The sequence below is a fragment of the Oryctolagus cuniculus genome, chromosome 5, assembly GCF_964237555.1.
Source record: "Oryctolagus cuniculus chromosome 5, mOryCun1.1, whole genome shotgun sequence".
In the NCBI taxonomy this organism is placed as follows: domain Eukaryota; kingdom Metazoa; phylum Chordata; class Mammalia; order Lagomorpha; family Leporidae; genus Oryctolagus; species Oryctolagus cuniculus.
The window spans coordinates 93,491,749-93,504,049 of record NC_091436.1 but is presented as its reverse complement, the minus strand read 5'-3'; the positions used below and the strand labels follow the sequence as shown (position 1 = coordinate 93,504,049).

Here is a 12,301-nt window from a genome sequence, read left to right as displayed (position 1 = left end):
GCAAGAAGCTAGATTGGAAGTGGGGCAGCTTGGACTCAAACCTGAGCTTTGACATGGGATGCCAGCAATACAGGTGGCTGCTTAACCTGCTGTGGCACAACACTGGTCTCCTCTGACAAATGTTTCTTCATGACCAGATCCAAGTCACATTGTCTTTATAGGAACCCCACAGACAAGTAGCTGCATTTTATCGGAACACTACCTTTAGTTAATACATCCCACCACTAGTGAAGTGAACTTGCTCTTGTGGTGCTTCCAAAGTTTCTCCTCTTTTCCTCATCTCTAACCTTTAAAAATTAATTTAGTATCTTATGGGGGCACATTGCAAGAGCATGCCAAAATTTGCAACCAAGATATTCTATCAGCTTTTACTTAATAGAGAAATCAATCACCAGAATATGTTGGAGAAGATATATACTGGCAAATAGAGTAACTAGTACAAAGGCTCTAAGTCACCAGTTGACTGTGCAAGTTTGAAAGACTAGGAAAAACCCAATGTTACGGAAGCACAGAAGAGAAGAACTTGTCTTACAGATATTTATATGTTATCTCCAACAGATTCCAAGTTTCTTATAAGAGATTATTTTTATACCTTAAATTGGCTGATTCATCCTTTTTTGTATGCTTTTATATGCACAACACATGCAGCAAGGCAATACAGATCTATAAAATATACTAAAATCTTCGCTATTAAGAGGTTCACAATTTAGTAGAGAAACAGACATCTAAAAAAACTCATTGCTACATGGTAACAGACGTACACAGTTCAGCGGGAAAACTGGATATTCAGAAAAGACTTTTTTAACTGTCAAGTTTTCATTAGTCTACAGTAAGTATCTTCAATTCCCATTCCCTTCTCAGTGTATTACAATGTCATTCCTATCCCTCACACTAAAATAAAACATTTTTTATCACGATCATTCATTGTCCTATTCTGTTGCTTAGATTGGGCAATCTGTAAACAACAGAAATTTATTGCTCACAATTCTAGAGGCGGGAAAGTCCAAGATCAGTAACAGTAGATTTGGTGTCTGGTGAAAGACATCACTCTGTTTCACAGATAGCACCTTCTTCTGTCTGTGTCTTCACATGAAGAAGGAGGCAAACAAGCTCCCTTAGGCTTCTTTAATAAGGGCACTAATCCACCCATGAGGGCAGGGTCTTCCTGACTTAATCACCTCCTTTTAATATCACATTGGGAATTAGGCTTCAACATATGAATTTTGGCAGAAAAAACATTCAGACCATAGCACTCATTAATGATTTGCCAAATCCAAAAGATGCCTTTCAGTCCTAATTTTACTTTAGACTTCAGTCTTTTCATGAAATACTCATCTCTTGGCTTCTAAGAGATCCCCTTGTTTTTGTTTTTTGTTTGTTTGTTTGTTTGTTTGTTTTTTTGGTTTTTTTTTTTTTTGCCGTTGGTTCACCCTCCAATGGCTACTGCGGCCCGCGCACCGCGCTGATCCGATGGCAGGAGCCAGGTACATATCCTGGTCTCCCATGGGGTGCAGGGCCCAAGCACTTGGGCCATCCTCCACTGCACTCCCTGGCCACAGCAGAGAGCTGGCCTGGAAGAGGGGCAACCGGGACAGAACCCGGCACCCCAACCGGGACTAGAACCCGGTGTGCTGGCGCCACTAGGCGGAGGATTAGCCTAGTGAGCCGGGAGCCGGCCCCCTGTTTGTTTTTTCTCTGGCTTCTCATGCAACTTTTCTGTGGAATCACTGACTCTTTCCTTTGCTTCAAATGTTGAAGTTTCAGCTTTCTTAACAATACATACATAAGCAATTATACTTTCTATTTCTGTACTGAATTATTCCTAAGCTGAATCATCTTTCCAGATCTCTCTCCTGAGTTCTCATTACCTACTGGGCATTTCTACGTAGCTTTCTTCATAAATATCTCAAAGACAACAAGAACAAACTTCTCCCTTTAAATACTCAGCGTAGTAAATGAATGAGCCTTTTAAGTCTTTTAAGTCACATTAAGTTAAAAACATGTTATCCCATATCCTCTCCCTCTCAAAAATTTTACGGAAAATACTTATTTTGTTAACACATTTCAAAAAAAATTAGTATTTATTTATTTTGAAAGGTGGAGTTACAGAGAGAGAAGTAGGTATCGTTCATCTGCTGGCTTCCACTCCCCAAAAGGCTGCATCTGCCAAGGCTGGGCTAGCCTGGAGCAGAAGCCTGGAAATCCATCCAGGTCTCCCATGAGGGTAGCAGGAGCCCAAACATTTGGGTCATCTTCTGCAGCTTTCCCAAGTGCATTAACAGAAAGCTGGATTGGAAGGGGAGAAGCTGGGAATCAAACCCAATGCCCATTTGTGATACTGGTGTCATAGGCTGCAGCTTAATCTGCTGTGCCATGCCAGGCCCAGAAAATACTTGTTATAAAAAAAAAAAAAAAAAAAAAGAAAGAAAGAAAGAAAGAAAGAAAGAAAAAAAGCATAGATTTAAAAACTTTTTGTACCAAAACAGACCTTTTAACTTTTCCATAAACGTTTTAAAGTCCTCTCAAGTAGAAATAAGTCTCTCAAATCCCAGATAACTTATTTTCATTTATTTATTTAGATATGATTTATTTGAGAGGGAGGAGAGACAGAGCTCCTACCTACTGGTACATTCCCCAAATGCCCACAATGACCAAAGCTGCTGGTATGAGAACCAGAAGCTGGGAATACAATTAAGGTATCCCATTGGGTAGTAAGAATCCAATTATCTGAGCCATCAACACTGTCTCCCAGCCTGTGTACTTGCAGGAATCTGGAGTCAGGAGCCAGAGCCAAGAATCAAACTCAAGCACTCTGACAAGAAGGTGGGCATCTTAACTTCTAGGCTAAATGTCCCTCCAGAAATCTATTTTTAATCTGTTAATTTCATCTATACTTCCACTCTTTGTTCAAGCCCTGATGATTTCTTGAATCGCTGTCAGAACTCTTCCACCAACGCCTTTGTGTAAAATACTTCATTTCAGTCTATACTCCACAACAATGCACAAGAATGATTAAAGAGAAATTCTACTCACTCTTCCATCTAAATCCATCATTTGCTTTTCACTGCCTTCAGGAAAGAAATCTACTCTTTAGCACGTCATAAAAGGATCTTGATTTTATTCCCCATCAACTTGCTTAATTATCATCCATACTTCCTTCTGTGTTACATTTATGTTGTAAGCAATAAGCCACAATTACATTCTCCCAAAATTTGAAAGGCCTTCCTCTAGGTCTGAAATATCCAGATGAACATTGCAGAGATTTTACTTCTCCAGTCAATTTCCCTACCATCTCCTGGGATCATGCATACTCCATACAGGTTCTTACTACACTGTGTCAATTCTGTCTCTTTACCATCAGAGAATTCTCCAAAGGCCAAGTACTAAGTCTTTATATCCCAACTGCTTGGAATACTGATGGGTTGTAAAAGACTTTGAAATTTGTTAAAAGAATGCCTAAACTAATAGCTTAAATACTGCTTATTTATATCGCTCTTTTGTTTTAATTTCAATGGAAGAGAGACACATTTTACATTTCCAAGAAGAGAGAGGAAATCTTTGCTTCTTAGAGGAAATTCAATGAGCAGACTCTCGTACTGTGAGTGCCTTAGTCCTGAGAATTTATTAACTCTGATTTTCTTTGGTAAATATTATTTGAGGCAGTGATTCTGAAACCAAGTAAGAAAAAGTTAAAAGACTAAGAGAGCCAGGGTAAAATATCACCTGGTAATTATGCTAACTCCCTCCTTTAGTTTTTTCTTATTATTCTATTGGGAATACACTCATTACTAATGAAATATAATTTTTCATTAAATAGAATTTCACTTTTTAATTACAATGATTTGCTTTTAAATCTTCTTTGGCATTTATAGAATAAGATTTTAGTGAAATAAAAAATAAAACAGGTAAGATTTACTTAAATATGTCTATAAAATTACAGCAGCACCAAATAAAATTTAATGACTGCTACTATATACACTGTTCAGTTCTAATTATATGCATTCTTTCATGTAAGTCCACAACAAATACTGTGGGGTCAGTACAAATATTATCTATTCTCCTCTCTCCCTTTTTTTTAAGATAATAAAATTAGAGATGAAAGAAATGCCAAGATACACTAATAAGAAGTGGTACACCTGTGATTGAGAGCTCTCTGATGCCAAAGCTGATTATCTTAACCATAATATTATACTGCCTCTAGCTGCGCCTATTTAAAAGCACTCAAAAGAATCCCTTGGGAAAAGTTTCCAACTATATATTATATGTACGTACACACACACACACACACAGACACACCAGTTCCTTAGAAATAAATCTACAAGATTAAAATACCAAATACATAAAAGACGAAGATTGGTTAGACCCATTCTGGCTCCTAACTTCAGCCTGTCCCATCCCAGACTGTTGTGGACACTGGGAAGTGAATCAGCTAATGGATGCTCGTTCTTTCTCTCTCTCTCTCTCTCCCCCTTCTCTCCCTCTCTGCTTTACAAATACATAAAATAATCTTTTAAGTTTATGGAAAATGCACATTATCTTTTAATTCCATTTTCCATGAACTTTTTTGAAGCCCCCTCATACACACACTATCACTTGACGTGATAATCATAAAAGTACAAGGAAATTTTAGACAAACTGTGCTCTCTTCTCTGCATTTCTTATTAGGAAGCATTTTGTTGTAGGTAACTGAAAATCACCAGTAAAAGTAAAATAATTACAGATGAGGCAGGCATAATTAGCAAATTCTATCAATACTTAAAGAACAAACATCTTTTACACACCACAGGACTACTTTGCTTTCTTCATATATCTTCAACTAAAGGAAACAATCAGAAAACAGCTTCCTCTTCACTTATCATTCTTGTTTCCCAAGACAAATGCCCTTAGAAGTAGGAATTAAATGCCTAGAAAAGGACTGCAAATTTTTATGTACAAAGCCAGGTAATAAATATTTTAGGCTTTTGCAAGGCCATATGGTCTTTGTCATAACTATTCCACTCTGTGACTATAGTGGGAAAGCAACCACAGACAATATAAACACTGAATATGCTTGTTTCAATAAAATTTGATTTATAAGATTAGGTGGTGAGTTAGAGAGTCTGCTAATTCCTGGTTCAAAGTGTTTTACCAACTTTATACCAACCATTGTACTAAATTCATGACATACCAACAAGCATATTATCTCACTGTATGCCCACTCACAAGATTCTAAATTATTATGTAATTCACATCAAAACACAGAAAATGTTTCATGAAGTATAACAACCAAATACTTAATACTTATTTGTTTTTCCATTTGTTTATTTGAAAGACAGAGATCAATCCTCTATCCATTGGTTCATCCTCAAATGCTCTAACATCTAGGGCTGGACCAGGCCAGGACAAATGTGATAAGCAGAGTACTAAATATCTTTTGTTCCATGTTTTTTTCTGTTACAATCTTAAGGGAAAGTTCCCACAGGCTGGTAAGTGGGTTTCTAAGGATAATACTAAAAGGTTCATTTAATAATCTTCTACAATTAGCTTAACTCAAGAAATGCCCTTGGTTTACAATTAAAATTACTGTATGACATTTTGTAAAATGTCAAATTCCAAAATCGATAATATGTTGAGAATTACATTTATTCATGATGCAGGGCCAAAATAAGAAGATACCTCAAAAAGTTCATGGAAAAGGTAACTTTATTTAAGGGCAAAAAATGTTGAAATCCCCATTCTTTTTTCATAATACACATTTCCATGAACTTTCTGGAGACCTCTCTCAAGCATCAATTTAAACATTTTTCACACCAAAATAAATGTATCTTGTAATTCCATTTTCCAAACTTTGTGAGTATCCCTATTTACCTGTGACTGTATTTCGACATCACATGTTTCAAGAGTTTTCCAAAATTGGAGGAAGTCTAAATTTGAGTATAATTTTTGTTATGCTAAGTTAAATTAAATGAATTTTCAAGTTTCCCATTAAAAACAAAATTTTTATTTTAAATTTATCTGTGAGCAATGTTTCTTCAATTTCATGTGAAGATGATACTTTGCAATTACTTACTGTAAATATACGTCTGCCAGTTCGATCAAAAGTTACACAGTACACAGAAGATAAATGTCCAAGAATTCGTTTGTGCATTTTCATGTGCTGATACACTGCAGTTGGGACAAGTCGCTCTAGTCTGTATTTCCCATTCAGCTTCCTTGAAAACAGAGTATCCGCTACCAAGAAAAAGGGGGAAATAAATATAACCCAAAAAATTAATATTATCAATTTATAACCTTTTAAGAATTCACGTATTTTAATCTGCCATATGTTGGTAAAAATAAAGATGCTAATACATATGGCTCCCGGTTGTCTTCAAAACAGTCAATAAAAATATTTCTCCTGAAATAAGTCTGGCACCATCATGCTTATTTTAATTACAAATATATTTTAATAAATATGCATAAAAACAGTTAATTAAAAAAATGCAGTTAAATGACTTATCCAAAGTCACAGTGTAAGGCTTAAAACTAGTATTAAAATCCAGACTTCCTTACTTTCTGACTAAAGTATTTAAAAACAAAAAGCATTTTAAATATTATATCTTCAAAAGCCCCCTAGAAGATATTCTTAGATAAACAGTAAAAACTGGAATCTAGTGATTTTTATTTTCATCAACCAGCAGTACTCAAAAGTTCTAAATATGACATGAAAAATGATTTTCAAAAAAGAACCTTTGCAACAAGTGAAGACAGAGGAGTAAGTCATTAGCATTATTAAAAAGTAAAAATTAAACTGGGAATCCTGCCAAACATCTGCATAATGATTCCTTCTCTAGAATCCAACCCATTCATTCTAACCACCCTTCAAAATCTGACTAAAGTTTATCTTCTGCTCTAAAGCTAGATTTGCTTACTCCAGCCTAAAATGTTTTCTTTTATCTAAATTACTGCTTTATGTTCTATGCTGAGACTTATGGACAAAGGAGATGCTCAATAAATATATGTTGACTGATCTGGAGGCACATTATAAATCTACAGATAATCTTTGAATATAAGGGTTTTTTTTTTTTTCCTGTGACTGGCACCTATATTGGATACTTGAGCACCACAGCTTCTCACGTGAATTTTGTTCCAGAGAAAATTAAATATATATACTAAATACCAATTAACACCAAGTCAAAGTCTAGCAATCATTCTCTAAAACTGGTAAAATGTGCATCTCTCAGGTATTATTTTTTTCCACAGCTCACGCAATTTTGCAAATCCAACCCCAACAGAAGTCAGTGAAGCAGCTTGGGTAGTTATAAAGCTGGATGCTTTACATGTTATAAAGCAATAATATTGTAATGAAAATTATATTATGCTTATATTTTTATCATAGCTATTACTTTATATTTTATTTCTCTCGCTATTAGCATATAAATTCTATACAACAATCCATCCGAACATCTGATAATGTCTCAAAGTTTGACAGTTTTGAGTTAGCATATTTAGGCTTAAGCTGGTTATACAATAATTTAATAGAGACTCTGTTTCTACCACAGTTTAGGTTCTGAAACATTTTTCTTAAGCCAAAAACAGCTTGGTCAAAGATATCTCCCAGTGCTTTGATTCCAAAAAGATTTAGTCCAAGAATCACACAAAATCACAGACATCAATTGTCCTGCTAAATGACAACTCAAATCATCTTGTCCAAATATCAAGGACCACTAACATCTCAGACTCACCTGTTGTGTCTGTAAGAAAATAAGTAATGATATTGACACAAAAAACTAATACTGTTACCAAGAAACACTTTAATACCCTCTATCCAAAATTTACAAAATTCTCAAAATGTCAAATTATGAAATTTAGATATGAAAATATAATTACACATAAAATATCAAAATTACTTCTTAATGATGATCAAACACTATTATATGCATGTCAGAATTTTTTGATGAATTCATTATAAAAATCATTTAAAAATCTAACCTGATAAAGTATCTTCTAAGCAAAAAGACTTCCAAAAGAAAATATTACTGTTGCCTCAAACATAGTCTTTACTGACTCTGACCTACACTGGAATTAAATCTTTATTTTTCATTCTGGGAGTCAAATGAAAAAGAATCGTCGCTCTTAGAAAGTTACTTTAGAGTCAACTTGTCAGTCAAACAAGACTTTCCAAAAACACTGTACGTGAAATACATTTATAGTTAAAACTACATTCCATTATATTCTTCATAATAGCTAGAAATTAACTACTATCTATACTATGGCTGATGTTAAAGGAGGTACCTAGAAGATTATTTACTCTCAGCCAATTTACAATCATTCTAACAGCTCTAAAAGTACAACAGTCAGAGAGACAATACGTAGAATGCCCAAGTGATAAACTGGAGTTCAAACTTTTAACTACAGGTGTCAGAAGAAAAAATATAAGTATGGGTCAGAAGGTGATACATATAGAAGGTGAAGAAGATGAATTTGAGGAGGCTCCTGACCAAACAGGTAGATAATTCTTACCAAGGGTAGTAGGATGTCAAAAGCTCATATTAGAATTCACATTTCCTTTTATTATACCACTAACATAACATAGTATCTGTCTTTCCCTTACAAAATCTTAAATACCAAGAACAGAAATTCTCTTCTATTTTGCACAATTACGTGATCTTAAGAATAAAAAATTAACAAATGAATCTTAAGATATACAAGATATTTCAATTTAATATATAGTTTTATGTCAGAAAGGCAAATGGCAATTATTCAATTTTTAAAGAAATTAATAACAGACTGGATTTCTAATTAAAAAGTTTCCTGCATTATAGGAATTTCTTAAATTTTATTAAATTAAAATATCAATTTTTAAAATGACTGGTTGAACAGACTAAAATGATACAAAGCAGTAAGTTATTTATGTAAAATAATTAATCTCAAGCCAAGTAGCATATATGACTTGGGCTTAAAAGTGCATTTATTTTGCTAAGTATGGTGATCAGAATTAGTCTTAAAGATTACCAAAGCAAACGAAGATCTTTTTCGTTTGGCAAATTCTTTCTTATTCTCCAGGGCTAGTTCAAGTGCCACTTCCCCAAGGAAGACTGGTAAATTTCAAACACATCCTCTGCTCAAAACTGTAACATCAACTTCTTTACATAACAGACTACCATACTCCTGCATAAATTGGTCACCTATTACTTCTCTTCTCTGGCCTTACCTGCTACTTCACCCCTGGCTTGCTCCAACCACTAACTTCTCCATCCTTCAGAGACATCAGAAATGCTCCTAACTTAGGGCTTTTGAGTTGGCTGTTTCCTCTGCTTAGAATGCTCCCGTTGTATATGGCTAATTCCCTGTACTTTAAAATTTTTTCTCAGATGTCTGTCACTTTCTGAATGAGGCCTAAACTGATCAGCTTATTAAATACAGCAACCCATCCACTATCACCCCCTGTAACTACCAATCCCCTTTATGTATTTCTACATTTGTTCTTAGTCCATCACTTATCATCTGGTAACAATCATTTACTTGCTAATTATGTTCACTGCTTATTTCCTGTTACCTCTTATTAACACAGCAAATTTCATACGGGCAGGACTTTGTTGTCTGTTTTGTTTTTTAACCTAAGAGTTAACAATGGTGGCTGTACTTATTAGATGACTAATACAAATTAGAGGAATTAGATATATTATGTATTAATAAACCAATTCATTTTAGGATAAAAAAAAAGTGTATTTCTTTTCATGACAAATTAAGAGGTACAAAACAGCTCTAAAGAGTATTTCAACTGCCTTGCTAAATGCATTTAACGTGGGGAAAAAACAAAAGTAAATATATTTACTCATTTTTCTGAAAACAGTATAGTAAATGTAGTAAAAATTCCAGAAAGTCTGTTACCCATTTGAAATACCAGTCCCTTTGAAGTAAAATAGTGAAAAGTGCCAACTGTAGCAAATTTCTCACAAAGCCCTTGTACAGAATCTGCAGAACTAATTACTAGGGATAAACAAAGGGCCAATGATTTCTTAAATATCAGACACAACCACATACTTATCTAGCTTGGTGGGGTCTTACCCATTTCTTCCCCAAGTACTGGAATAATAAATCAAACCCCCCCCCAGCAGTCATACCTTCTTAATAAGACTCGATCTATTCTCTAATTACAATAATAGATACTCAACTCAGAAAATGAGAACATCAATCAAAGAAGAAAAATTTGCAAATCATCTAAAGAAATCACTTAAAAATTTTCAAAAGTTTCCTCACAAACAGCATTTTAATAGCCATTCTCCATTTCTTAGTAAGAGATAGACTTTAGGCATGACAGACTTCAAATGTAACACTGTAGACTTGCTAAACTTCAATTCTTCCTTAGAAAAACAAACATAAACATCTCCCATAAAATATGCTTGGCTTTCATATTATATTGTTCTTTGACATCCTGTCATAATTTTTACACGATTTGATCAATAAATATTTTGCCTTTGTGATTTTTTTCTACTGCTTCAGTATGAAGAGGCCTACTCAGTCAACAGTACAATAAATAAGCCACTGACATTTTCTTCTTTGTGGTTAAAAATTCTCAGTTAACTTTTAATATGCATATGCAATTTTAACATATATTATTCATGAATCTCTAAAGATACTTTTCTTCCTAAATAGTCAATTACTTGTTCCAGCCTTTCCATTTACTAATCCTGTCTTTTCTATTAAATTGTGATTCTAGGGGCCACCAGTAGAGTGGTGGGCTAAGCCTCCACCTGTGGTGCCAGCATTCCATATGGGCAATGGTTCGAGTACCAGCTACTCTATTTCCAATCCAGCTCCCTGCTAATGTGGTTAGGAAGGAATCTGAGGAGTCCTGGAAGAAGCTCCAGTCTCCTGGTTTCAAGATCAGCCAGCTCCAACCAGTGTGGCCATTTGGGGAGTGAACGAGTAGCTGGAAGACCTTCCTCTCTGTCTCTGCCTCTGTAACTCTACCCCTCAAGTAAATAAATAAAATATATTTTTAAAAATGTGAAAGAATGAATTATGGATAATCAGGGCGTATGTTTCATTTAAATTTCCACAATGTTTTTTTTTTTAAAGATTTATTTATTTACTTGAAAGAGTTACACAGAGAGAGAAGGAGCAGTAGAGAGAAAGAGAAAGAGACAGACAGAAAGAGAGAGAGAGAGAGAAAGTTAGAGAGGTCTTCCATCCGATGGTTCACTCCACAATTGGCCACAACAGCCAGAGCTGTGCCAATCCGAAGCCAGGAGCCTAGAGCTTCTTCCAGCTCTCCCACGCAGGTGCAGAAGTCCAAGGACTTAGGCCATCTTCCACTGCTTTCCCAGACCACAGCAGAGAGCTAGATAGGAAGTGGAGCAGCCAGGACACGAACTGGCATCCATATGGGATTCCAGCACTGCAGGTGGCGGCTTTACCCACTACGCCAAAGCGCCGGACCCCACAATCTGTTTTAATAAAGGCTTTCTAATATAAGACTAATTAGGGGTAAGTGTTGTGGCACAACAAGAGGGTTAAGCCACTGCCTGAAATGTTGCATTCCACATGGGTGCTGTTTCATGTCCCAGGCTATTCTACTTCCAACCCAGGTCACCGCAAAAGTATCTGGGAAGTCAGTGGAGTACGGTCCAAGTGCTTCGGCTCCTGCACTAACATGAGATACCTTGAAGAAGCTCCTGGCTCCTGGCTTAAGCAAGGCCAAGCCCCAGCCATTCAGCCATTTGGGGAGTGAACCAGCAGATGGAAGATCTCTCTCTCTCTCTCTCTCTGTGTATAACTATGACTTTCAAATAATAAATTAAAAAAAAAACTAAACTCATTTCTAGAAAACAAGAGTTTAGAAATCTATGAACCCAAACTTCAGGAAACTGCAGAAACTGATAACCATAAGTATATGTGAAAATAAATTCCAAACTGATTTACCACTTATATGTGCCATGTCGATTTTAAGTGATAATTACATTTCCCAACAAATAATGATACATTACTCCAAGGAACAAGTTTTATAGATGTAACCATCCAAATTCATCACAAATACAAATAGTAGACTGTGTATGGTTTTGGTGATTTCAAAATTTCTATTACTGTATGGTGTGAAGTATTTAATAAGGCATAAAATGACATAAAATGTTACTCATTTTAGAGAACCACAAGTTAAAACAAATGAAAATAGAGCTATGACTGTGGATCACAAAAAAAAATAGCTAATTATAATTCACTAACAGAGAGATTATACTAAATTCAAACAATAAATACCTTGAGAAAATGTTATTAAAAAAGAAGGAAAACATCATGGCTTGGAGCTACACAAAGGTTCTTACTAGATGGACTTCAAGAA

At 35.2% G+C, this 12,301-nt stretch overlaps 1 protein-coding gene across 15 annotated transcripts in view; it reads right to left on the bottom strand.

Moving 5' to 3' along the window:
• PHIP (pleckstrin homology domain interacting protein) overlaps positions 1-12,301 on the bottom strand; it is a 164,093-nt gene that overhangs the window by 119,349 nt on the left and 32,443 nt on the right. For 12 of the 15 annotated variants that reach the window (XR_011388640.1, XR_011388641.1, XR_007922917.2 and 9 more), the window contains one exon: positions 6,050-6,210. The exons of the other annotated variants lie outside the window; for them this stretch is intronic. Coding sequence is in view for 7 of the 12 variants with exons in the window: in XM_051854539.2 (XP_051710499.1) it covers positions 6,050-6,210 (161 nt within the window). In the remaining 5 variants the exon portion in view is untranslated. The remainder of the gene's footprint in view (positions 1-6,049; positions 6,211-12,301) is intronic. 15 annotated transcript variants of the gene reach the window in all.